The sequence below is a fragment of the Bos indicus x Bos taurus genome, chromosome 20, assembly GCF_003369695.1.
Source record: "Bos indicus x Bos taurus breed Angus x Brahman F1 hybrid chromosome 20, Bos_hybrid_MaternalHap_v2.0, whole genome shotgun sequence".
Classification (NCBI taxonomy): Eukaryota; Metazoa; Chordata; class Mammalia; order Artiodactyla; family Bovidae; genus Bos; species Bos indicus x Bos taurus.
Genome location: NC_040095.1, coordinates 33,539,015 through 33,563,198, shown reverse-complemented (window position 1 = coordinate 33,563,198; position 24,184 = coordinate 33,539,015). Strand labels below are relative to the sequence as shown.

The window sequence follows — 24,184 nt, the reverse complement described above, 5'->3', positions numbered from 1 at the left end:
TAAAGAATTAGGAATAAAACTACCATATTACCCAGCAATCCCACTATTAGGCATATACCCTAAGGAAATCATAATTAAAAAAGACACAGGTACCCCAATATTCATTGTAGTGCTATTTAAAATAGCTAGGACATGGAAACAATCTGGATGTCCATCAACAGATGAATGGATAAAGGAGCTTGTGGAACATAAATACAATGGCTTATTACTCAGCCACAAAAAAGAATGCATTTGAGTCAGTTCTAGTGAGTTGGATGAACCTAGAGCCTGTTATACAGAGTGAAGTAAGTCACAAAGAGAAAAACAAATATCATATATTAATGCATATATATGGAATTTAGAAAAACGGTACTGATACTGATGAACCTATTTGCAGAGCAGGAATAGAGACACAGACATACAGAACAGACTTGTGGTCATAGCAGGGGGAAGGAGAGATTGGGATGAATTGAGAGAGTAGCATTGAAGCATATATATTACCACATAGCCAGTGGAAATTTGCTCTACGATGCAGACAGCTCAACCCAGTGCTCTCTGACAACTTAGAGGGGTGGGATGGGGTGGGAGGTGGGAAGGAGGTTCAGGAGGGAGGGAACATACATATACTAATTCATGTTGATGTATGGCAGAAACTGGCACAACACTGTAAAGTTCCAATTAAAAATAAATAAATTAAGACATGCTAAAAAAAAGAAAACAAATAAGCCACGGGATATGATATACAGTAAAAGAAATATGGTCAGTAATATTGTAATAACTCTGATGGAGACAGATGGTTACTAGATCTGTCGTCATTTTATAATGTACGCAAGTGTCAAATCATTGTTGTACACCTGATACTGACATAAAATTGTATGTCAAATATGTTTCAATTTAAAAAGAGGTACTTGCTTTTCTTCTGCTAGATTAAATGATTGAATCTTGCTGCAGAAACACCTTAGGCAAATTATATAGCTCTTTTAATATATAATCTATTATTTAATAGATTATAGAAAATGTAGTTTATAGAAAACACAAAACAATTTAGCATCAGAAAGTCGTATTTTTAAAACTGCTATTTATACAATCAAATCTCATTTCTTGTTAAAATAAGTACTACAGCTTTTTTTAAGTTTTCCTATAAAACAAACAGCCTTATTCATTGACTTTGACTTTCATACTCTTAGACCTTCTTAAACTATAGCAAAGTTTTGGTTATACTTTTAGTTTCCTTTGTGACCAATACTTTTTGACATGAAATGCACGGAGCTGGGCAGGCCTGATACTAATTTTGACTTGAATTTGAATAGTCGGAGAAGTTGGTATTATCCTCAGAAAGCAATCCCGCTTCACTTCTCCTCTATCTCACCCTCCACAACGAAGAGCTTTGAACTTCTGTTGCAGAAGTTCACAGTAAAGTGGCAGATTTTCTCAGGTCATGGGTTCCTCTTTTCAAATTTCAATGATTTCCTTTACTCCAATGCACCTCAGTTGGGTTTATTCAGCTCCTAGTTTCCTCAGTCCTAAAGTAAATTAAGCCTGAATATTCACTGGAAGGACTGATGCTGGATCTCCAATACTTTGGCCACTGGATGCAAAGAGCCAACTCATTGGAAAAGAAGCTGATGATGCGAAAGATTCAGGGCAGGAGGAGAAAGGGGCGACAGAGGATGAGCTGATTGGATGGCATAATCGACACAATGGACATGAGTTTCAGCAAACTCTGAGACTTAGTGAAAGACAGTGAAGCCTGGTGTGTTGTAGCGCATGGGGTCGAAAAAAGTCAGACACGATTTAGCAACTGAACAACAACAGTTTCCTCAAGATCCATTCTCTGAATTCTCAGAAACTTTCTCTGCTCTAGCCATTGGCCTATAGAATGTGCAGCTATCTTTTCTGAAGCATCAAACACAGTGTTTGAGAAGCTCTGAGCCAGAATATGCGTAAAGCTTCCTGTACTGTGAGTGGAAGATAACTTGTTGTTAACTAAAGAGACATCTTGAAAGGAAACAAACTAGACTCTGGTTAGAAAATACCACCTCTTCAGAATGGCCATTCCTGCTCTCAAATCTAAATGAAGCATTGATGCCAGGTTGTAAATATCTAAGTGTATGTGCTCACTTGAATGTTTCCCTTTCTGGACAGTAAGCTTTTTCCCCTTACACAAAGTTACATAAGGGCAGGAACTGTTTATTTTGTTCAGAGGATGCACTCAGAGGTTATCCTAGTCCTTTACACAAGTACTTGTTCAATGGATGAATGAATGGCAGGCTGAAAGGAGGAAGAAATGTTTGTGACTGGGCAGTTCAAGTGCAATGAGTTCACCAGGTAAAGCACCTCACTCACAGAAGAATGAAAGCATCATGTTTGTCCACGTCCTGGGTCAACTGAGAGATCTGTGTCTGAGGATGCACGCGGGGATGCATTTATTGGTAGGCTGGGGGCACTGACTTGTGTGTATGTCTATTTAGGTTGGATGTGTCTGCATATAAGTATCAGAAATGAAGAGACTACTGTGAGACTAGATGCAAAGTGGAATTTGTATGGATGACAAAGGTCAAGAGGGTAAGTTCTGAACACTCATGTTACTCTGGATTTGCCATGCATTGTGCTAGCAGACTAGCAGTTTTTGCAGGACAGGTTTCCAGTGGCACCCTGGATAAGCTGATGCAAGTCAAGGGACCTCATAGCTATAGACAGTACCTGGCAGAACAGGTTGAGCCCTGTCCAAGAACAGCTACTTTCCCCATCATATCTTTGCTCACAAAAATGCTTGCTTTTTTTCTATCCATTTTTATTTAAAAAGGCCCCCCCAGTCTTCCTCCCCTCTGCAAGTTCCCCACATTGGTTCCTTGCTTCCAGGGAGAGTTGCATTCATTTCTTCCAAATAAAAGTGCCTTGGTTCTTCTTATAAATATCTCAAAAAAAATTTTTTTTATGTTTAAGCATATTTATTATCTATAATAGCAAAAATTGGAAACATCCTAAAAGTTGAACATTAAAGGAACTATTAAATAAATTCCAAACATTACTAGAAATTAATTAAGCTATTTAAAAGGAAATAATTTCATTAAATTGGGAAATTGTAATTTTAGGTTATAGAGTAGAGAATACAGAACTTATATATACAATACAGTTCCAAGTTTTCAATAGAGCAATAGAAACTTACATATGTTTAGAAAAAAGATAATCAAAATTCAAGAAAATATTAACATTGATTATTTCTAAGTTGTGGGATTACAGGTTTTTTTACTTTTTTCTTTATATTGTCCTTTAGTTTCTAAATTATCTATATACATTTTTCATATATATGTATATATACACATATATATATACATATATATTAATATTTTTTTAAGATACATAGATCATCTTTTTCTAAAGAATTTATCCATCAGAAGATGGTTTTTAGAAAGGACATTAGTTCCAGTAAAATGTTACATTTCTGATCTTCCAAAGAATAAATTCTCTCCAAACATAAATCAACTATTTTCTTTTTTTTTTTGTTAGAGTCAATAAACAAATGCACTGTGTGCATATATTTTATTTTTTATTGTAAAGTAAAAAATAATAATAATAATAAGCACATAAAAAAGAAGGAAAAAAAGAAAAAAAATCTCAAAAATTAAAAAAAAAAAAGGAAACTTATTTTGGAAGAAAACCAGGTAAATTCTGTGTCTGAGTAAAATTTACTAATATCAGCTCAATAGCTATACTGTGATTACAGTCAATATTAGGTGTACTCTTGAGAAATTATCTAATAAATTTAACGTAAGTAGGCAATAGGAATCATCACTTTGAAAGTAATTCTTTCATTCTCACGAAGGGAAGGAAAGGGGATTGACTAAACTATCTTATTTGTTATTGTTATTGTTTAGTTGCTAAGTCATGTCCAACTTTTTTGTGACCCCATGGACTATAGCCCCACCAGGCTCCTCTGTCCATGGGATTTCCCAGGCAAGAATACTGGAGTGGGTTGCCATTTCCTCCTCCAGGGGAGCTTCCTGACCCAGGGATCGAACTCACATCTACTCCATTGATTGACAGGTGGATTCTTTACCACTGAGCTACCAGGAAAGCCCAAAATTATCTAATAAATACCTTAATTCTCTTTCTGTGATTATATATATACAACCAGTCTTTAGATATTTTGGGCAAGGCAGAGGCAAAAATAAGTTCTATCAAAGTAATATATACTCAATTTATTATGATGCCCTCTAAAACATCAGGGATGATAAGTGCTTTATGCATAAATTTGGGGAACATAACTGTATGTAAAAATAATTATTTTTAATATGTGCCAGAAATTTTCTTCATGTGGATTACTATATTACTTAAACTTCAAAAGAATCAACGTAGTAAAAACTCCTTTTCAGTAAGGTTTAGGCAACTTAACTTACTTACTATGACCTTCAATCCAGACTTTCTTTATCCCAAAGCCAATGATACTGAGGAAGAAAAAAAGAAGACTAACAGTCATATGGCTGTAGTTCCTGGGCTACGAAATACAGAGGTTAGAGATAGAGGTTTGGGGATTGGACAGACCTAGATTTAAATCTTTGTTCTGTCATTTATCAATACTGTGATCTGTAATTTACTCAACCTCTCTGTGCTAGGTGGGGTGATTATTTGCAAGCAATAGAAACTGAGCATGATCAATTTAAGTAGGAAAATAATTTATTGGAAAGACAATCAACAGACAAGGTATCAACTGGAAGACAGGCAGAGCAAACTCAGCCAGGGTCACACTGAATCAAGATGGTCAGAAAGCCTCAACCAGCAGCCAGTGGGACCCTTCACATTGCCATCCCCAAATGCTTTGCAGTCTTTTAAGAAATGACAATGTCCTTCTCCACATTCCTCAACCAAGTATCAGTTAGCTCACCTGTAAATGGCCTACTACTATGTAGTACCTTCTTCATAGGTTTCTTGGGTGGTTAGATGACATATGCATAAATCATTCAGCACACTGTCTCACACAAGCTAAGCACTGGATAAATTTCAGCTGGCCTAATTTTTGTGCCTTTGAGCAAGTCACATAGCTTTTCTGGGCCCACAGTCTCATTACTGAAGACCGATGATTCCAATCATACTGTTCTGTTAGCACAGGGTAACTGCCTAAACAAGCAGCCCCTCAAATCTCAGGGGATTATTTCTCTTCATTTCATTGTCCAGTGAAGGTCACTGGGATTAGAATGAGGTCCTCACTCCATGCAGGTATACAGGAACCCAGTTACCTTCTACCTAGTTGTTCTGCCATACACCAGGGCCTTGTATCCTGTTGGCAGAAAAGGGAAGATAGACAGCACAGAGGATCAGGGTCCTTTAGGGACCAGGCCTGAAAGTGATACACATCACTTCCTCCTATTTCCACTGGCCAGAATACAGCCACATGAGCCTCAGCTAGTCACAAGAAGTCTGGGAAATGCCATCCAGTTATGTGTTCAGGATAAAAATGGAAACAGGATTTGGTAAAGCATGGGTCTCCATCACACCCACCTAACACCTTCAGAGGGTTACTAAGAAGAGCACAGTTCAGTTCAGTTCAGTTGCTCATTCGTGTCTGACTCTTTGTGACCCCATGGACTGCAGCACACCAGGCCTCCCTGTCCATCACCAACTCCTGGAGTTTACTCAAACTCATGTCCATTGAGTTGGTGATACCATCCAACCATCTCATCTTCTGCTGTCCCCTTCTCCTCCTGCATCCAATCTTTCCCAGCATCAAGGTCTTTTCCAATGAGTCAGCTCTTTGCATAAGGTGGCCAAAGTACTGGAGTTTCAGCTTCAGCATCAGTCCTTCCAATGAATATTCAGGACTGATTTTCTTTATGTTGGATCTCCTTTGCAGTCCAAGAGACTCTCAAGAGTCTTCTCCAATACCACAGTTCAAAAGCATCTCTACGGTGCTCAGCTTTCTTTATACTCCAACTCTCAGATCCGTACATGACTGCTGGAAAAACCATAGCCTTGACTAGACGGACCTTTGTTGGCAAAGTAATGTCTTTGCTTTTTAATATGCTGTTGGTCATAACTTTTCTTCCAAAGAGAAAGTGTCTTTTTATTTCATGGCTGCAGTCACCATCTGCAGTGATTTTGGAGCCCCCAAAAATAAAGTCAGCCACTGTTTCCACTGTTTCTCCATCTATTTGCCATGAAGTGATGGGACTGGATGCCATGATCTTAGTTTTCTGAGTGTTGAGCTTTAAGCGAACTTTTTCATTTTCTTCTTTCACTTTTGAATGCAATTGTGAAAGTTCCGTGGAAAGCAGTCAACAAGCTATAGAAAATAAGGGTGTTGATGACTAAACCAGGGAGTCTCTGTGTATTTTCTGAAGTGCTAAAATATACAGCAATTCGGGGGAAGTGAGAAGAAACTAAAATATAATCAGCATGTCCATCTTCCTGTAGAAGAGACACCTGGACTTATAAGACTTTATCTCTCCACCTGTACCTTCCAAAATGAGCAAGATAGTTAGGGAGTTTGGGATTGACATGTACACACCGCTATATTTAAAATGGATAACCAGCAAGGACCTACTGAATAGTAAATGAACTCTGCTCAATGTGGTATGGCAGCCTGGATGGGAGGGGAGTTTGAGGGGGAGAATGGACACTTATATATGTATGGCTGAGTCCCTTCACTGTTCACCTGAAACAATTACAACATTGTTTGTTAATTGGCTATACTCCAATACAAAACAAAAAGTTTCTTTTTAAAAATGATCAACATTAATTAAATAATCTTCTTTCTTTGTCCATTAGCCCAGTTTACAATGGGAGTGCAGTGGAAATACCTGTCTGGAAAAAGAAGAGGGGAAGAATAAAAAGGTAGAAAGCTGTCACTTTGATGAGTGAAACTGTCAGAGAAGAAGCAAGCCTGAAGCAATCACTTGGTGGCGACCAGCCTCCACAGTGGTAATTTAGGCCCACATGAAGATGCTGAGGAGTCAATCACAGTATTAACATGTATAACAGCCCTAAGCAGCAGAATCAGCACAAAACTTATGCTTGGAAAATGAAAATAATTAGGTGCACATTTAAAATGCACCGCTAAAAAGGGAGAGACCAAAGCCACAATCATGGACCTCTTTTCATGCCCAACATCAGGTTAATGTCATACTTGTAATTTACTAAACCAGTTGGGTGAGCATGTGGAAGACAGATGTGGCCATGGGCACTGGGTTATCTGCACCAGATCAACACCTTTTTCACCTTTTTGAGTATCTAATGGCCAGTCCTGAATGACACAGAGCAGGTTTTGTGTGGGCTTTGCTACGTGAATATTAGCTGTTTAGGAATGCTCTAAGATCTGGCCAGCTTTGCCTCAGTATGTGGTCCAGGCCAGATCTGATTCATCCTGCTACCTTCCTCCCAGGAACTAGCCCCTTTGTTAACCATTCTTTTGACTCAAGGAAGATTCAACCTAGTCAAAGGGAATGTAGTTGGTAGCCTCCAAGTGGACTCTGCTTTTAAGAGTTCCTGCCTTATGATGTTGACCTAAAAGAATAGTCCAGTAATTAGCTAGCAGAGAGCAATCAAAAGGATCAGTGGGGCCATTCTTGGACTAGTGCAAACCTTCAGGGAGGATTTGATGACAGAATTGAAACAGGGACTTGCAGTGTAGAGTAGGGATTGAGGCAGAAATGGCAAGAGAGGAAATAAATCAATGCTTAGAATAAATTTTTTTTCATAAAATACACAAACAATGACAAGAATTGTCAAAGAATCAAATGACAAAGAATCATGGTGATTCTTTGTTTTCTTTCGCAACGTACATTCCCAGGAGAGTGTGAGGGACACTGAACAACAGTGTCCCAGTTTTTCAAATAAAGAAAATAAAATATTCATTTCCAAATTTTCAACTTCTACTTTTGAAGGCTTAAACTTAAGTTTTAAGAATCATGTACCAAGAGACGGTAGAGGTAAACCTCCTAACATTTTTTCAGTCTGATGTTCTGGATTCTTATTTATTTTCATTTTCGTAAAGCTACTTTGGAAAGTGAATGCAAATGAGTAGTAAGAAAAACAGCTCTATTGGTAACAAGTCCAGTTTATCAGCAATGTGCTAAAATCTCTAATCCTAATTCTCTCAACAGAGCGCCTCAACTTTTATATTTAAAATACTCTTCATCATGAAAAGTTAACAAGGACCAACTCAAATTGTTCTCCATTTTAGGAACTTCAAATGCAAAGAGAACTGGAAAAAAAATTTTATTAGCAGAGGGTGATTATAAGTGGAACTTCCCACCTCCCCTTCAAACTCTTACTAACAACCACCTGACAGGGTGACAGTGATGAAATGTGGTCACAAAAGATTGGGGGTAGAACGTGCAGTTTCCTTTTTCAATGCTGACACAATCCTACAGCTTACTACTTAACAGGAAGCACAGACAACAGAAGTGGTTATACTGGATTAGGGCTCTGAGAAACTGACGGATCTCCATCAGTTCTTTTTACATCTGCTACCAAATGTGTTTCTTTCCGAACCCCTGATATTCATGTGGAAACAATACAAACAACAGATTGATGTTATATCAATATATCACATGGTGTCTTATACAATTACGTCCTGTAATTAGCTGAAAACTGGAATGCTTTGTTCCTCCTATTACTCGTTTGTTACTGTGTCACTTGAGAATAACTGGAGCACCAGATAAATTCTTAGTTTTGTACATTCACGAAATAATAAAGGCATGAGTGCCTGCTTTTGCATATAAAAGGATCAAGTTATTTATCCTGTGAGGAGATGCATTATTTTAAAATGCATGTATCGACCTCGGGAAAGAGATCCTAGGAACTGAAATTATGAAGGCTCACACAATCTCACTTTACGGTTTAAAAAAAATGGTGAAGCGGTTATAATTATGCCATAAAGTTTTACAATCTTTTTTTTTTTTTTTTTTAGTTTTCAGTTCTGACTTTAGCAAGTAAAATATTAATAGAACAGTTCTGACTGTAGCAAGTAAAATAGAAAGAAGGGGATAACGAGAAGAAGCCAAATTGTAATTCAAAGATTAAAAGGTAGAGCAAATAGGCTTTTCCAAGAGTTGACCGGTGAGGTAGTGACTGGACAATTCCTTTACTTGAAAACAATCCCAGTATCAGCCTTTCCAAGAATTCATGGTGAAGGTGTCTAAATCCGACTGTTAACCGAGCCCAGACACGAAACTCAGTCTAACCGTTCTCACGGGGCGGAGAAGTTCCCCGAAGGAGGACAAAGGTCTCCGCGGTTCGACAGGCAGCCCTCCGCAGTCACTGTCCGTTCCCTGGAGGGCCGCGCGCCGGCTCTCCGCAGCCGCAGTCTCTGCCACTTGCGACCGAAGACGTTGCTGTCCCGGCTTCCCCCCACCCCCTCACCTATTGTTTTTTTTTTAATTGTCTCGGCACTGCCAACGAACTCCTTTCGTGGTGAGAGGATGGATTCCTCGTCGTTTCCCCGCCTAATCCTGATGCCCACTCTTCCATCCAGCCACCACGACAATCACGCACACCCTTACTTCTGATCCGGGGCCACTCGCGCACGCACCCTATTTCTCCTCCCAGAGCCGCGCGCGCGCACACACACACACACCTCGACACCTCCTAGGTAGAGTCCTAAGCCGCTGACCTCCCTTCCCAGCACCCAGATGTTGCAACTCGGCTGAAGAAGGTGCGAGAAATAGCCCACTTGGAGAAGGAGGCAGCGAGGAAGAAAAGATGAGGGTTTCAGAGCTGTCCGCCCTGGATGCCGAGTTCAAAGTAGCTAAGAGGGTGCACAGGAGAATACCGGGACTCCCCCAGGGTCCCCGCGGACCGCGACCTTTCAGCACCACCTGCCTGGAGCAGGGAGGCCAAGCCTCCACCATCCCAGCCCCGCGGTGGGCTGGAAAGCCGCAGGCAAGCAGCTGGCAGAGGCGCGGTGGGACCCGCGCCGCCGGGGGCCCCGCCCTCCGGCCCGCAGCGCTTCCTCGCGGGGCACAGGAGCGAGCGAGCGCCCCACCCACTTCACATCTGGCCAATGGGCGCCCAGGCCGCGCGCTGTGTGGCCCCGCCCCCACCAGGGAAACTTGAAGCTGCAGGAAAGTTTGTACAGAGGCTGGACTAGCAAGAGCGGAGCTGGAAACCCGGCAGCCCGAGAGGAAGATGAACCGCCCCAGGTCAGAGCCTCGGGCAGAGGGGACCTCAAGCCGCCCCCAGGGCGTCAGAAGCGGCCTCAGCTGTAGCCACCAGCCCCGGTAGCCGCCCGCGCTGCCCTGGGCTGGGGAGGAGGGCTGCCCGAGCCCGGTACCCAGGCTCGGTGCCACCAGCGCTTTGCGCCGCACACCTGAGAGCTGTCCGCCCACGGACGATTCCCGCGGGCTCCGCAAAGCTTAAATCGTCTTTGAAGAAACGAAGGAAAAGACGAAGGAAAAAAGCAATCCATGATAAGGCTTCACTGACCCATTTCGCTGCCCTTCTGTTTCTCCAAGTTTTTGAAAGCTGACCACTGACCCCAGTTCCGGAAAACTGGCAGCCACCGAGAGCAGGCTCTGAGAAGGCAGAGGCTTGGCAAGCTCCACATTGAGCAGGGCACGGCTGAGGGCAGGTTGAAGGCTTGTCCAGGACATCTGAGGCTTGACCCTGGGGGCTTACGTAATTGCAACCTCCGCGGCTTCCACAGGTGAGACAGGGTTGGGGGCACTGGGCAGAGAGCGGTGCGGGCGCCCCTTGAGCGTAGCCAGGAAATGAAGAGTGCTCTCTTCAAATTATCTTCCATAACTTGTTTTCAGCGAGACTTTTATTGACTCAGAATCTGTCGGGAAAACGAGCAAGCCACTTTTCCCTTGAGATAGGTCTTGTTCATCTTGGCAATGGAATGAGTTGGGTTGGGGAGAGGAGAGAAAGACCGTATCAACGTATAAATATTAATGCCCGTAGAGTGGTGCTGCCGGCAGGACTTATCCGGAGCCTGGAGATTTAGGTAGCTGAGTTGGTAAGTGGCTACAGTCCACAATGTTGGATCGAGTTGCTCCCCCCGATCTCTCATCAGCATATTGTTTCTTGGGAGCGGGTCTGACACCTTTTTGCAGGTGATAATTTCTCCTCATCGCTTCTTCGTCTCTCTCCTATTCTCCACAGACTTGCAGTCCAAGGCAGTGTACCGTCGGCCACCACCATGACCGCCCCTGGGACCAATGCATCATCCTCCCAGGCCTCCAACCCACTGAACAGCCCAGTGACCATCCCGGCGGTGATGTTCATCTTCGGGGTCGTGGGCAACCTGGTGGCCATCGTGGTGCTCTGTAAGTCGCGCAAAGAGCAGAAGGAGACAACTTTCTACACACTGGTATGCGGGCTGGCGGTCACCGACCTGCTGGGTACGTTGCTGGTGAGCCCGGTGACCATCGCCACCTACTTGAAGGGCCAATGGCCCGGGGGCCACGCGCTGTGCGAATACAGCACCTTCATCCTGCTCTTCTTTGGCCTGTCGGGGCTCAGCATCATCTGTGCGATGAGTATTGAGCGCTACCTGGCCATCAACCACGCCTACTTCTACAGCCACTACGTGGACAAGCGGCTGGCGGGGCTCACGCTCTTCGCGGTCTACGCGTCCAACGTGCTCTTCTGCGCGCTGCCCAGCATGGGCCTGGGCAGTTCGCGGCTGCAGTACCCGGCCACCTGGTGCTTCATCGACTGGACCACCAACGTGACAGCGCACGCCGCCTTCTCCTACATGTATGCGGGCTTCAGTTCCTTCCTCATCCTCGCCACCGTGCTCTGCAACGTGCTCGTGTGCGGCGCGCTGCTCCGCATGCACCGCCAGTTCATGCGCCGCACCTCGCTGGGCACCGAGCAGCAGCACCACGCGGCCGCCGCCGCCGTCGCCTTGGCCCCGACAGCCTGCCGGGCTCCCCCGGCCGCCTCCTCCCCCGCCCTGCCGCGCCTCAGCGACTTTCGCCGCCGCCGGAGCTTCCGCCGCATCGCGGGCGCCGAGATCCAGATGGTCATCTTACTCATCGCCACCTCTCTGGTGGTGCTCATCTGCTCCATCCCGCTTGTGGTGAGTGGCAGGGGCCAGGGTCCTACTTGGCCCTTTTCCTGCGTCCACCTTCCTCCTCCATCGCTCGCTCCCTGCTCTCCCTTTCCTCGGCCACAGGCCACCGTGGGGTCCCCACGCCCAGGCTCTTTTTAGGCCCCGTCGCTAACTAGGTGCAGCAGGTGCTTTTCCCCTACATCGCCGAGTTTCTTTCCCCGAAAGCCTAGTTTCCTCTCCCTCCCGGGACAGCCCCTACATCAGGCTGCCTGACAGTGGCCTTGAGCCTTCCGAGAACACGGGCGCGCTCTCCGTCGGATGTAGAGAGGAAACCGCTGTAGTATGACTGAGCCCCATCCTCAGGCGGAATCCGAACCATCGGGGCCGGTGATTTCTTTGGTGTCCACTCCTTACAGTTGTAGGGTTTTTAGTGTTCTGATTTATGTCCTTTTTTTTAAAGTTTTCTTTTGGTAGCTTATGTCGAATTTTAGAGCTTGAAGGGATATTGGATGCATTTTGGTCTAACTCCTTCACTTTACACTGGGAATTACTTGCTTAAAATAATCCCGCAGAACTAGACGGTCAAGCTAAATTCCTTGCTCTTTGCCATGCAGTGAGTCCCCCAGGAAAACATCTTGGTGCACATGTGGCCCTCCGTGGGCAAGGCCCAGAGCTTCATTCTTTCTAGGGGCCAGGAAAGCAAGGTGTTTCAGGGGACCTGTTGAGGATAGGCTGATGCACCTGGGGTATTGAATTCACATTCTCAACTGTAAGAGATAGAGTGCCTTTCTAGAGAGATGGGGCTTTAGAGATGGTCACCTTATTTATTGCCAAGCCAAAGCTTTGCAACTTGAGATGAACCTCAGACCAATCTAACCCCAAGGTTGCTTCTGTAATATGACGTCATGTCTCCCTCCTAGAACACTTCTAATTTTGGCCTTCAAAACAGTGTGTGTGAGTTTGCGTTTTGGTACGCTTTAAGGACACCATCTTCTTTAACATTGCCTGTGCATTAACTTTTCAAATGTTTTAAAATGTTACAAGCAGAAAGTTTGAAAGTCTGCCTAGCTCTCCTCTCTTTGCACTAGAAACCCATGGGCAGATGCACATAATACTTCATCTAGAGTTTCTCGTGAAAGCAACTAGTCGAGTTTTTCTATATCTCAAAACACCACATTCCTGGAAATTCTAAACTATCAACTTGAAAAAGTTGGTTTTGTTTTTTTTGAATGCTGATTGGGAGCATGAGAAAATAAATATTATAGGCTATTATTCCATCTTTTCCTTTACTAATACTATTCAGAGATTTTAAGATAAAAATATTATATCATAAAATTGATGTTATATCTAATAAAATATTTTAATATAAAATATTATATAAAATTACAGATGGATAAAATTCCTTCCATCTGTAAATGGAACTCCAAGGTGGCGGAGAGCCGGTGTACAGTAGCTTCTTGCCAATTTGTATAAACAGAAGTAAATATAATTGGCCAGAAGGGCCTTTAAACCCTCCCAGGACCCAGGATAATTTAGAGAGTTAATTGAGCCACATAAACATATTTTACTGTCTGTAATGGCACCTTTAGAATAGAGGGAGATTTTAGAAGAAACAACTCTCTGGCTGGGGCCTCCTTCTGTGGCCTGTGCCTTATGTTTTACAGAACAGTAAATGCCAGAGTGAGTGGTTGTTATTTACAGAACATCCACTTTAAAGAACTGAGGAATCAGAGCTAGAGGTTTAGCAACACACACATAACTTTTAAACTGTGTTTTGGTTGGAGGCAAGCATGCAAAGCTGTTGATGACCACACAGTCACAGATGAACTGTTCTCTTCAAAGCCTCTTATGGGCTGAAATGGTAGATCTGATGGCAAAGCCATTTATCACAAAGCCTTTGACATTATTTGAGGAACAAGAGGCAAGAAATTATAGGAGTTATATTTGTGGTTTGCAGACTGACCACATCTAAACTAACAAGGATTGTCTACTCTTTGTAAAGTCAGTGTTGTGTAGTGATATTAACCTTTTTACCCTGCAAATTGAAAATGGCTCAGCTGAGAAATAATCACATAGACATACCTTTGTAAGTAATAAGAAATCATACAAGTAATGGTAGCTTCAGAATAGATCTAATTGTAAATTAATGATAAGAATGATGTCATTATATTATTCACCCGCCCACAGTTTAGCAATGACTGAAAGAATTAAAAGGGAAGCATTCACAGCTGTAGCCTTCCTTGGATCACTTTTACAACTTTCTTGGTTTGTTGTTTTTTTCCACATTTCTCACATTCATATTGTAATTTGAGTTGAAAATTTCTGAACTCTGACTTTTAAAACAGTCAGATCTATCTTCAGTTTCAAGGAAACTAATGAAGAATCTCTTTTAACTTTATCAAATCAAGTTGGTTGGTAATCCTATTGGAGGCAAATCAAACCCTTCCAAACACTTAAAATGCCTTGGAAATAACAGAGCAAATATACTTTATGTGTAGCTTCACAAACCTTGACTTACAATACATAAGGAAAACAAGCATCACTGCAAAGCGGCCACATTTTTGTCTTTCGGATACCAGAGAAAGAGAAACGACAGTGGCTCTTAGAAGGCAGTTGGTATTGAATTTAGTATAAAAGTCAATTTTAATTTGTTCTCCAAAATATATATATCTCATAAAATAGATTTGGAATGGAAATTTGAGAAAGGTTGGAAAAATTAATTGCAGTTATATGAAGAACTGTGCTGAAGTTGCAAAATTTTCTAAAGTGAGTCATAAGCAATGAAGAGAAAAGATGTAAATACAATCAACAGGGAACATTGCATGACAAGGTTTAGTGGGACAAGGTTAATGTCATTTTGTCTGTTCTGTTTATAAGCAGTCTCTGGTTTTTGAAATACAAGAGAAGCTAAAGAAATGAAAGAGTTTATGCTCAAAATAAATAAAAGGGAATGAATTCTTTAGAAATATGCAAGTGAGACAGCCTAAGGTCCTGGTGTTAAATGCTGCAGCTGGATCAATGTCTGGTACCTAATTTTGTTACTAATGTTAGACATTGTTGTAATCCAGTCTTTGGCCTCAGGGCTAAACGGTTACACTACAGGATTTGAAAGGCATTTTCCCCCACGCACAGGCATGCTATGGCAGTATTTATTGCTTACTTGTTTCTTTTATTTTCTTTCTTCTTACTCTGAAGTAGCAAGCCTTCACCTCTATTAAAAGTAGAATGGCCAGTTTGATTCATCTTCTGCCTGGGAGGAGTGAAACTTAGGAAAATAGCGTCCTTTAAGTGTTTATTTGGTTCCTTACTATAAACTAGTTGTCTGTATAAGCCTTCATCAGCATTTGATCGCCAAAGGTTTATTAGAGCAGAGGAAAACTGTGTAAGTAGATACACTTTTGTTTACTGCGGGCAGACTGGAAGTGGAAACTAAAAGAAACTGATGGGGTTCCAGATGAGTTAAAAATCACATAGGTGCATGAAGAATGCCATAAATCCAGGCACTATTACAGCGGAACCTGAAGGATTATTTTTTTCAAATAAATTTGGCTAAATTTTTAAAAAGTAGCAATTCCCAAAAGCAGAATTTTAACCAGAACATAAAATTGCAGATCCAGGAGTAGTACCTTGAAGACTGTGGAGCAGCACATAAAAGTAAGGTTGTTTTCCCTGCTTCTCCTCTGAGTCTTTAAAAAAGCTCTAGGAAGAAAAGAGGGCTGACCAATATTTTCTCTGTCTCTGCACCTCAGATTCCTCAACTGCAGATAATGACTTTATTTCATGCTATTTCCTGGGTGGCTGGGAGTGAGTCCTAGTCTAAGGCTCTTTTCACCATGCTTTGCTGACCTGTCAAGGCTTGATTTTATGGAACATCTGCTAACAAGATCTCTTCCTCCCAGAGCTGAAGTGATTCTTGAAGGTTCTTGTTAGAATGTTCAAAGTTAAGGGTTCAAAGAAACTAAACACTTCAGAAGTAAATTTTCAGTGTACACACTGACCCGTAGAGGAAAAGCAGTTGCTCTGCAGTTAGATGGCTGGTCACTGATACAGAGGGAAGGAGAACCGAGCTCTCATTCCACCACCCACCCAAGAACTCTCTCCACTCTCCTTTACTTAGAGATTTTTGTCACTAAATAAAAAAAAAAAAAAGGAGGTGGGAAGAATTTCTAGTAACAGCTGTGTCAGTTTTAGACCCTTCACAGGGCAGTTAGATAACTGATCACACATAGAACATTCCTTTCATGTGCTCGGAACAGAACAAGGAGCGCATACAAATCCGATCACAGGTTCTCGTCATTTATTGGAAAGCATTTCTATGTCGACAGTCAACTCCCAAATCAGTCTAATCAAAATTTCAACATTCCTTTTCAATTAGACATTCCCTGCCAACAGGTTAATTCATTAAACAGGAAGTATGTGTTTTAGAGACTATGCGCGTCATTAACTATACCCCAAAGCAACCTCTAAGCTGTGGTTTTCATATTATTGATATATTCCACAGTAGCCAAGCTTCCACATATTTGTACTAAGCCTTTTCATGATTTTGCTTATAAATTATATGGAGCAGAGAGCCAGGATTTGAACAGAACTGGGCATTTATCTTTACAACATGCAGCCTTCCTTATAGCTTTCCCGTCATCACATTTAATTTTGGGTTTATCATATTTTTTCCAAGGTATGTTCCTGAATCCTAATCTCTAGCCGTCCTCAAAAGTTTAGAATATTGTCATGTATGCCAGTGCTAACAATAAGCCACATGTGCAAATCAGCAGCTACTGAAGAAACAGACTAATAAAATTGCAAGAGACTAAATACATTGTTTGTATTCAGTGAATTCTTTTAAGGTGTTTCCCCACCCACCTCCCACTCAGAGGTTCGGTTTTATCAGCAGCATGCTCTTCCAACGCTGAAAACTGCCTGAACACGTTTATTGGTGTAACATACAGAGCCTGTTGGACAAGAATTGCAGAAAAGTGCTCTCTCCTCCCTTTGTGACGCTGGAGTCCTGCTGTGGATGGTCCCATCCTAATCTGGGGTCTGCCCCCTTGGGGAAGCAAATCAAGTACAGCCTTTAAAGTGAGGCAGAGATGGCTGTGGTTATTTTGAAATCTAGTGAAGTGCGTGGAGCTTTTGCTCACTTTTGTCTTTTTTTTCTCTATTCAAGTCAGTCTCCATTGAGATCATGCTGCAAAGGAAAGCTCCGTCTTCATTTTTTTTCAAATCATTTTACCAGCTTTTGAGAGTGTTTTCATCTAAATTTGGAACGTTGCTTTTCATACTCATCTTTGTTGCTACCCCATGAGCTCTGCTTTCCTGAGAAGACATAAAATGACCAGGTTCACTAGCTTACATTAATTGTATGCCCACCCCGCCCACACACACCATGGAACACTGAAATAAGGCTCCTTTTCATGCCCTTATAGTTTCCATTACTACTGAGCATGAAGTGAGCCACAAAATAATTATTTCCTTGCCTCTTGTCACCTTGATTATGAAACTTCACTATTAATTTTTTTTTTACAACACTGATTTTTCTGAAGGGTCATAGGAATTTTAAAAAATAAATGGTAACTCCTAGTTTATTCCCTTAAATAGCTACAAATTTCATTCCTTCTATAGCCATTTCAGGTGTTAAAAAAATTTACTCCTTTCAGTAGTAAATGTGTTTCCATCGAGGAAGCCGTGGGAGAAACAACTACCAATGAAGTATCTCAATGTTAAAGTTTTAAGAAATGCAAACTTTAGATTAAAAATTCTGTTCTGAAAGAGGGTCTTGAAGTGGCTGGGCAAACCTCTTAGGGAGAGCTGTGGGACCAGCTCCCAAGTAGAGCAACACTGCCACCTACTGGCTAAAAGTCTCAAATTCACCCAAATCCTGCCTTGGGTTTTTTCTAGAGGCTACACTCAGAGGGGAGAAGGAAATGGCAACCCACTCCAGTATTCTTGCTTGGAGAGTCCCAGGGATGGAGAAACCTGGTGGGCTGCCGTCTATGGGGGTCGCACAGAGTCGGACACCACTGAAGCAAGTTAGCTGCAGCACACTCAGGGGAGGGCCTGATACTAAATCCAGATTTAAATCCATAATTTCTTTTACCCTTAAGAACCTACTGTGTGATGTGAGTAAAATATAGACCTCATGCTTTGTATTTTACCAATATTTCCATTGTCAGGAGATAATTCTTAAGTAGAAAGCTAGCTAGCCTGGTAAAACAGAAAAAGCAACATGAAAGTAATTTGGAGACCTGAGGCCCAGGCCAGAATCAGCCACCAACAGGGTGGGGGATCTAAATAAGGTTCTCAAAACTTCCTGGTTTCAGTAACACTTCATCTGAGAAAAGGTCCATAGACCTGAGGGAATCTCTGTGCCCAGGCACAGCTGAGAACCTCAATGAAGAGTATGGTAGGAAGAAATCAAGATGCTTTGTTCCATTGGTTTTTGAAAGGACAGAAGGTCAGTCATCCTTTGTCTTGGTAGAATCATTTATACATAGTTTCTAAAAATATTTTAAGAGTTGTCATCATAAGAACTTCACTGAAGGGGGGTGTGAGTTCTGTCGCTAATCAGGGAACTTAAGATCTCACATGCTGTGTGGTTTGGGCAAAAAAAAAAAAAAAGAGTAGCCATCATATACTGTTGTTCATTCTAGTACACTTTTTATTTAGCTGTCTTCCAGAGATCGAGGGAATAATTTCATCTTAGAGCCATTTCACCATTTTATTCTATCAGAGTTACAGGGCTGTATGTAATTGCTTATCCAAAATATTTAGGACCAAGTATGTTTTAAATTCAGAATTTCTTGGCTTTTAGAAAAGTAATTTAGTAATCCACATACAATATGTAATATCCCCATCAGAAACTGGAAAGGGACCTCTGGAGCAAAACATGGGAATATTCACATCAAGAGGAATAAATAAAGTTATAAAGAGCATCATGGTCTAGTCAGTTCAGGTTTTGCAACTGAAAACAAAACAAATGAATATCGAAACAACAGCAACTTCTTGATAAAGGGTTATATACCTGTAGTTGATTGAGGTCTTCCAGTATAGGAAGAAGTGGAAATACAGTTACACCCCACTGATCTAGCATCGTTTAGAAATGTTTCATATAAGTTGACTTTTGCAGATTAATGAGAATTATTTACATGTTTTAGACTTCTTTTTATCCAGTCTGTTATAAATCTAAAATATCCCTATTCTTTCTTAGTGATTCATACACCATAAATATTATTATACTGTATGACAAAGTGGCAGTGTCATCAACTCTTCTTAATGTTAGACATATCTGCCCTTGGTTAAATGGCTCCAGCTATGCTTCTATAGTTCTTTCTTCTTTTTATGGTTTTTAATGCATCTTTCTTGGCCGTGAGACTCACCTCTTACTTCTCCCTGACCTAAAATAATTACTAATAGCAAGTAATAATTATCAAATAATTACATTATCTTAAAAACCACTGTTTTTATATGAATTATTGTGAGATTATTATATAATGATGGTGGAATTAGAAGTAAGACTCAGATAGCATCATCATCCTTTAACAGTAAAATTTTGGGTTTTTTGGTGTGTGTCTTGTGTGTGTATTTATATACACATATATTTATTTAGATATAATTGACATGTAACATTATATTTATTTCAAGTGCATAGCATAATGATTTGATATTTGTATGTATTGCAAAATAATCACTACTATAAGTCTAATTAACATCCATCCCCACACTTAGTTACAAGATGTTTTTCTCATGATGAGAGCTTTTAAGATCTACTTTTTAGGAGTAAATATGGAAGTGTATGTTTTACAAGTGCTTTTTCGAAGTAGACTCACAGATATAGACAACGAACTAGTGGTTGCCAGTGGGGAGAGAGAAGGGGGTACCATATAGAGGTAGGGAATTAAGAGGTAAAACTATTAGGTAGTAAATAAGATACAAGGATATATTGTACAACACAGAGAATATAGCCAGTATTATATAATAACTATAAATGGAGTATTACCTTTAATAATTGTGAATCACTATACTGTACACCTGTCATTTACATAATATTGTACTTTAATTTTTAAAAAGAGAGAAAATAAGATGTACCTTTCCACTAAGGAATAAAATGATAGTTTTCCTCAAATTTACAAATTTATACTCTCTTCAGTGAGTCTGGTCTCTCCAGAGTGCTCCTGGCTGTTTATTCTAAAATGCTCCAGAGATACAGAGGGGTGGATTCCAGTGGAGGCTTCAGGATGGATTCAGAGTGACAGATGTTGAACAGAACTATAGTTCCCAAGCAGCAGGGAGCCATTGAAGGTTTAGCTGCCGAGTAGCATAATCAAATCTGCATTTGAGAAATAATCTTCTGGTGGCAGTTTGGAGGATGGTTTGGAGAGAACAGGAAGTGGAGATGCGAAAGCTAGTTTGGTGGTTGATGCAATAATCTAGGTAAGGAATGCAGTTATAGGGGAAAAAAACTAACTGGGAAAGATTTTCTTTTTTTCTTCTTTTATTATTTATTGACACATAATTGGTTATGGAAAAGGTTTTTGAAGTAAGAGTTGATAACATTAGATTAAATAAAAACTGTTCTCTGGCCATTCTAGATGATAATAGATTCAAATATTGGTTTAAATTTCCAAGTTTAAAAGTTTCTCACTATTCTGTGAGAAAGCACAGAAATGAAGTTAATAAAATTCTTTATGCCTATGTCTCCTGTACACCCATTGCATTCTTTTATCCATCTTTGACCTAGAGAAGATATTCATAAGGTAGTTACTGATATATTAAATTTATACTAACTCGATAAGTGGTAATCGGTGGTCTTCCTGGTTCTATATATGCTGCTCTTGGCACTTTTTTAAACTTTTTAAATTTTTTTGACCATGCTCCAAGGCATGTGGGATCTTAGTTCCCCCATCCAAAGATTGAACCCAGGCCCCTCCATTGTAAATACCAGTCTTAACCACTGAACCACCAGGGAAGTCCCCTCTTGGCACTTAGAAAAGAGGGCAGCCAATGTTACTAATGGCTCAGTCGGTAAAGAATCCACCCGCAATGCGGGAGACCTGGGTTAGATCCCTGGGGCGGGAAGATCCCCTGCAGGAGGTCGTAGCAACCCACTCCAGTATTCTTGTCTGGAGAATCCCATGGACAGAGGAGCTTGGCGGGCTACCGTCCATGGGGTCGCAGAGTCGGACAGACAGCGACTAAGCACTCACAACAAGGTTACTAAGTTAGACGTTGCATGCAAAATTTTTCCCAGTTGATGAATGAATGCCAAACACTAAACGTGGACATCTCCTTTTCGCAGGTGAGAGTGTTCGTCAACCAGTTATATCGGCCACAACTGGAGCCAGTCATCAGCAAAAACCCTGATTTGCAGGCCATCCGAATTGCTTCTGTGAACCCCATCCTGGACCCCTGGATATACATCCTCCTGCGGAAGACAGTGCTCAGTAAAGCCATAGAGAAGATCAAATGCCTCTTCTGCCGCATCGGCGGGTCGCGCCGGGAGCGTTCGGGGCCGCACTGCTCAGACAGCAGAAGGACGTCCTCCGCCGTGTCCGGCCACTCCCGCTCCTTCCTCTCCCGGGAGCTGAAAGAGATCAGCAGCACGTCGCAGACCCTCCTGTACACGCCAGAACTCAGTGAAAACGGCCTCGGGGGAGGCAGGAATCTGCTGCCAGGTGTGCCCGGCGTGGGCCTGACCCAAATAGACAGCACGTCGCTTAGGACTCTGCGAATATCGGAGACCTCAGACTCCTCACAGGGGCAGGACTCGGAGAGCTTCTTACTGGTGGACGAGGTTGGCGGGAGCTGCAGGGCTGGGCCCGCCCCCAAGGGGAGCTCCCTGCAAGTCACGTTTCCCAGTGAAACGCTGAACTTATCAGAAAAATGTATATAGTAGTAAAGGGAAGACATACAGCACTATTTCTGGAAGCTTCGAAGATCCCGTGCAATAGACACATCAGCGAGCTGTTTGGCCAGTGCTGAGAGGGCTCTTTTCATCCTATCACGCACAGTAGAGAACACCCGGGCTTCTGAGCACTTTGCAGACAGACGAGTTGCTCCTTCTGGGGCCTGAGGTCCGAAGCCTTGGCTGCCACCTCGCTGTGATAATAGCGTTTCGGTGACAACCTGATGGCTGGGAAGATGTACCCTCAGTTTTCCTACTTGACAGGAGGACAGCATAAGTTTTGCTATTTTCATAAAATCAAGAGCTTTATATGTGGCACACAGCAGAAGTCCATGTACAGAAGGGCTCTATTCCAATAAACCATAAAGGACTGTCTTGTGGATGATTTAAGGGTCTCACTAAAGCATGAAATGTGAATTTTATTGTTGTAAATATGATTTAAGGTATTTAAAGTATTTTCTTCTCTGTGAGAAGGTTTATTGTTAATACGAGGTATAACAAAGTTGTGGTAATCCCTCTCCCCCTAGTATAACCAACTGAAGTTGCAGATGTTAAGATATTTTTTCATAACCAAGGTGAGGCCATGGTGTTGAAAATTCAGTGAGTCAGATCTATAAAATAAATACAAATTTTTAAAAGAGTTTAGCACTATTAAAGTAATAAAGCAAAATTCTATTTAAGACATGGACATTACAGGCCGAAATATTAAAATTCTTTCCAAGCTATGTGTAATACATAGTGAAAAACGTTTAGTGATGCTGCATGTATCTATACAGAAAACTGTGATTTCAGGACAACCTAACGTGCTGATAAATATTTTGTACTTGTGTCTTCATTAGCTGGTACTTTTTAAAATGTAACAAAGCTTTTAAAAAGTGTTAGTAACCCATAATTGAAGTGTATAATATAAAAAGTAAGCAGCTTGTTTTCCCCCTTGGAAATGTGTATAGTTTTACTTTCCTAAGGAATGACTTAGAATATTCTTTAAAATTTAAGAGAAAGGCAGATTGCACCATCAAGGGTTTTACGGGAGGTGTGGAAGGATTAGCCTTTCACAGATGTCACAACAGAAGAGGTACAAAACTTGGGCATGTAAGAATCATCTTCTAAAAGTTTTGTGTAATGCCCAGTCATGCTGTACACATATCTGAAGCACCTTTCTCAAAGAAATACTGAGCATGTTTTGTTGCTTACAATGTCTTTGTGAATTGCTTGGTTGTAATTAAATTGAGCCTGATAGTAATGTGGTTTTAAGAAGCAGTTGTGCCAACTGAAATTATTTTGGAGATTATAATAAATAAATACACTCAATTGGAGTTCCATATCATCAGTTTTGGAAACCTGTGTGATTTTTGTGTGTTTCAGGTCATCTTCCATCTTTTGAAATTGAAATATTTTAACTTCTTTATTTTACAAATAATGTCCAATGTAAAGGTGCAAGAACAGTACAAAGCCTTGGAGCCACTTAATAAAGAATGGCATTTAGAAACCAAGATCTGGGTGCAAAGTGTGCTCGAAATGACCAGTCTGTATGGATGGTAGCAGAGACAGTATTATGCTTAACCTGCTACATGTAAAGAATCTAAATGTTCATTATTAAAACATTAGCATAGACTTGTGGCCTTTCCTACTTGTAAATTCTCTAGACCTCTGCTTTTCAAACTTTACCATGCATCAGTCATCTGGAAAGCTCGTGGAAACACTAACTTTCTGATTCAGTAGCTCTGTGCTGTATCCTAGGTATAGTGATGCTGCCAGTATGAGAACATACTTTGAGCAGCAATAATCTCCCGGAGTGGGGTTATAATTTTTTTTTTGCAATTTTAAAAAGATGTTTTTGAATGATACCAGAAAATCAAGACTGTCATTTTCACAGACCTGATAGCTTAGTGATTTTCAGCTAGCTTAGAAAAGATCTGTTGGACATGGGGAGAGGGAAGGACAGGGTGAGATGTATGGAGACAGTGGGGAGAGGGGAGGAGAGGGTGAGATGTACGGAGAGAGTAACATAGAAACTTACATTACCATATGTAAAATAGATAGCCAATGGAAATTTGCTGTATGGCTCAGGACACTCAAACAAGGGCTCTGTATCAACCTAGAGGGGTGGGTTGGGGAGGGGAGAGGGAAGGGAGGTTCAAAAGGGAAGGGATATATGTATACCTATGGCTGATTCATGTTGAGATTTGACAGAAAACAACAAAATTCTGTAAAGCAATTATCCTTCAATTAAAAAATAAATACATTAAAAAAAATATCCTGGAATCAATCATAATGGAAAAGGAAAAAACAAAACAAAACAAAACCTTCTA

The 24,184-nt window shown here is 41.3% G+C and overlaps 1 protein-coding gene across 1 annotated transcript; it reads left to right on the top strand.

Moving 5' to 3' along the window:
- The first annotated feature begins 10,038 nt into the window (after positions 1-10,038).
- Positions 10,039-23,212, top strand: PTGER4 (prostaglandin E receptor 4). The gene is made up of 3 exons (XM_027520262.1): positions 10,039-10,622; positions 11,075-12,001; positions 21,267-23,212. Exons 2-3 carry the CDS (start codon positions 11,117-11,119, stop codon positions 21,858-21,860), a joined length of 1,479 nt encoding a protein of 492 aa, XP_027376063.1. The 5' UTR covers positions 10,039-10,622; positions 11,075-11,116; the 3' UTR covers positions 21,861-23,212.
- The last annotated feature ends 972 nt before the right edge of the window (positions 23,213-24,184 follow it).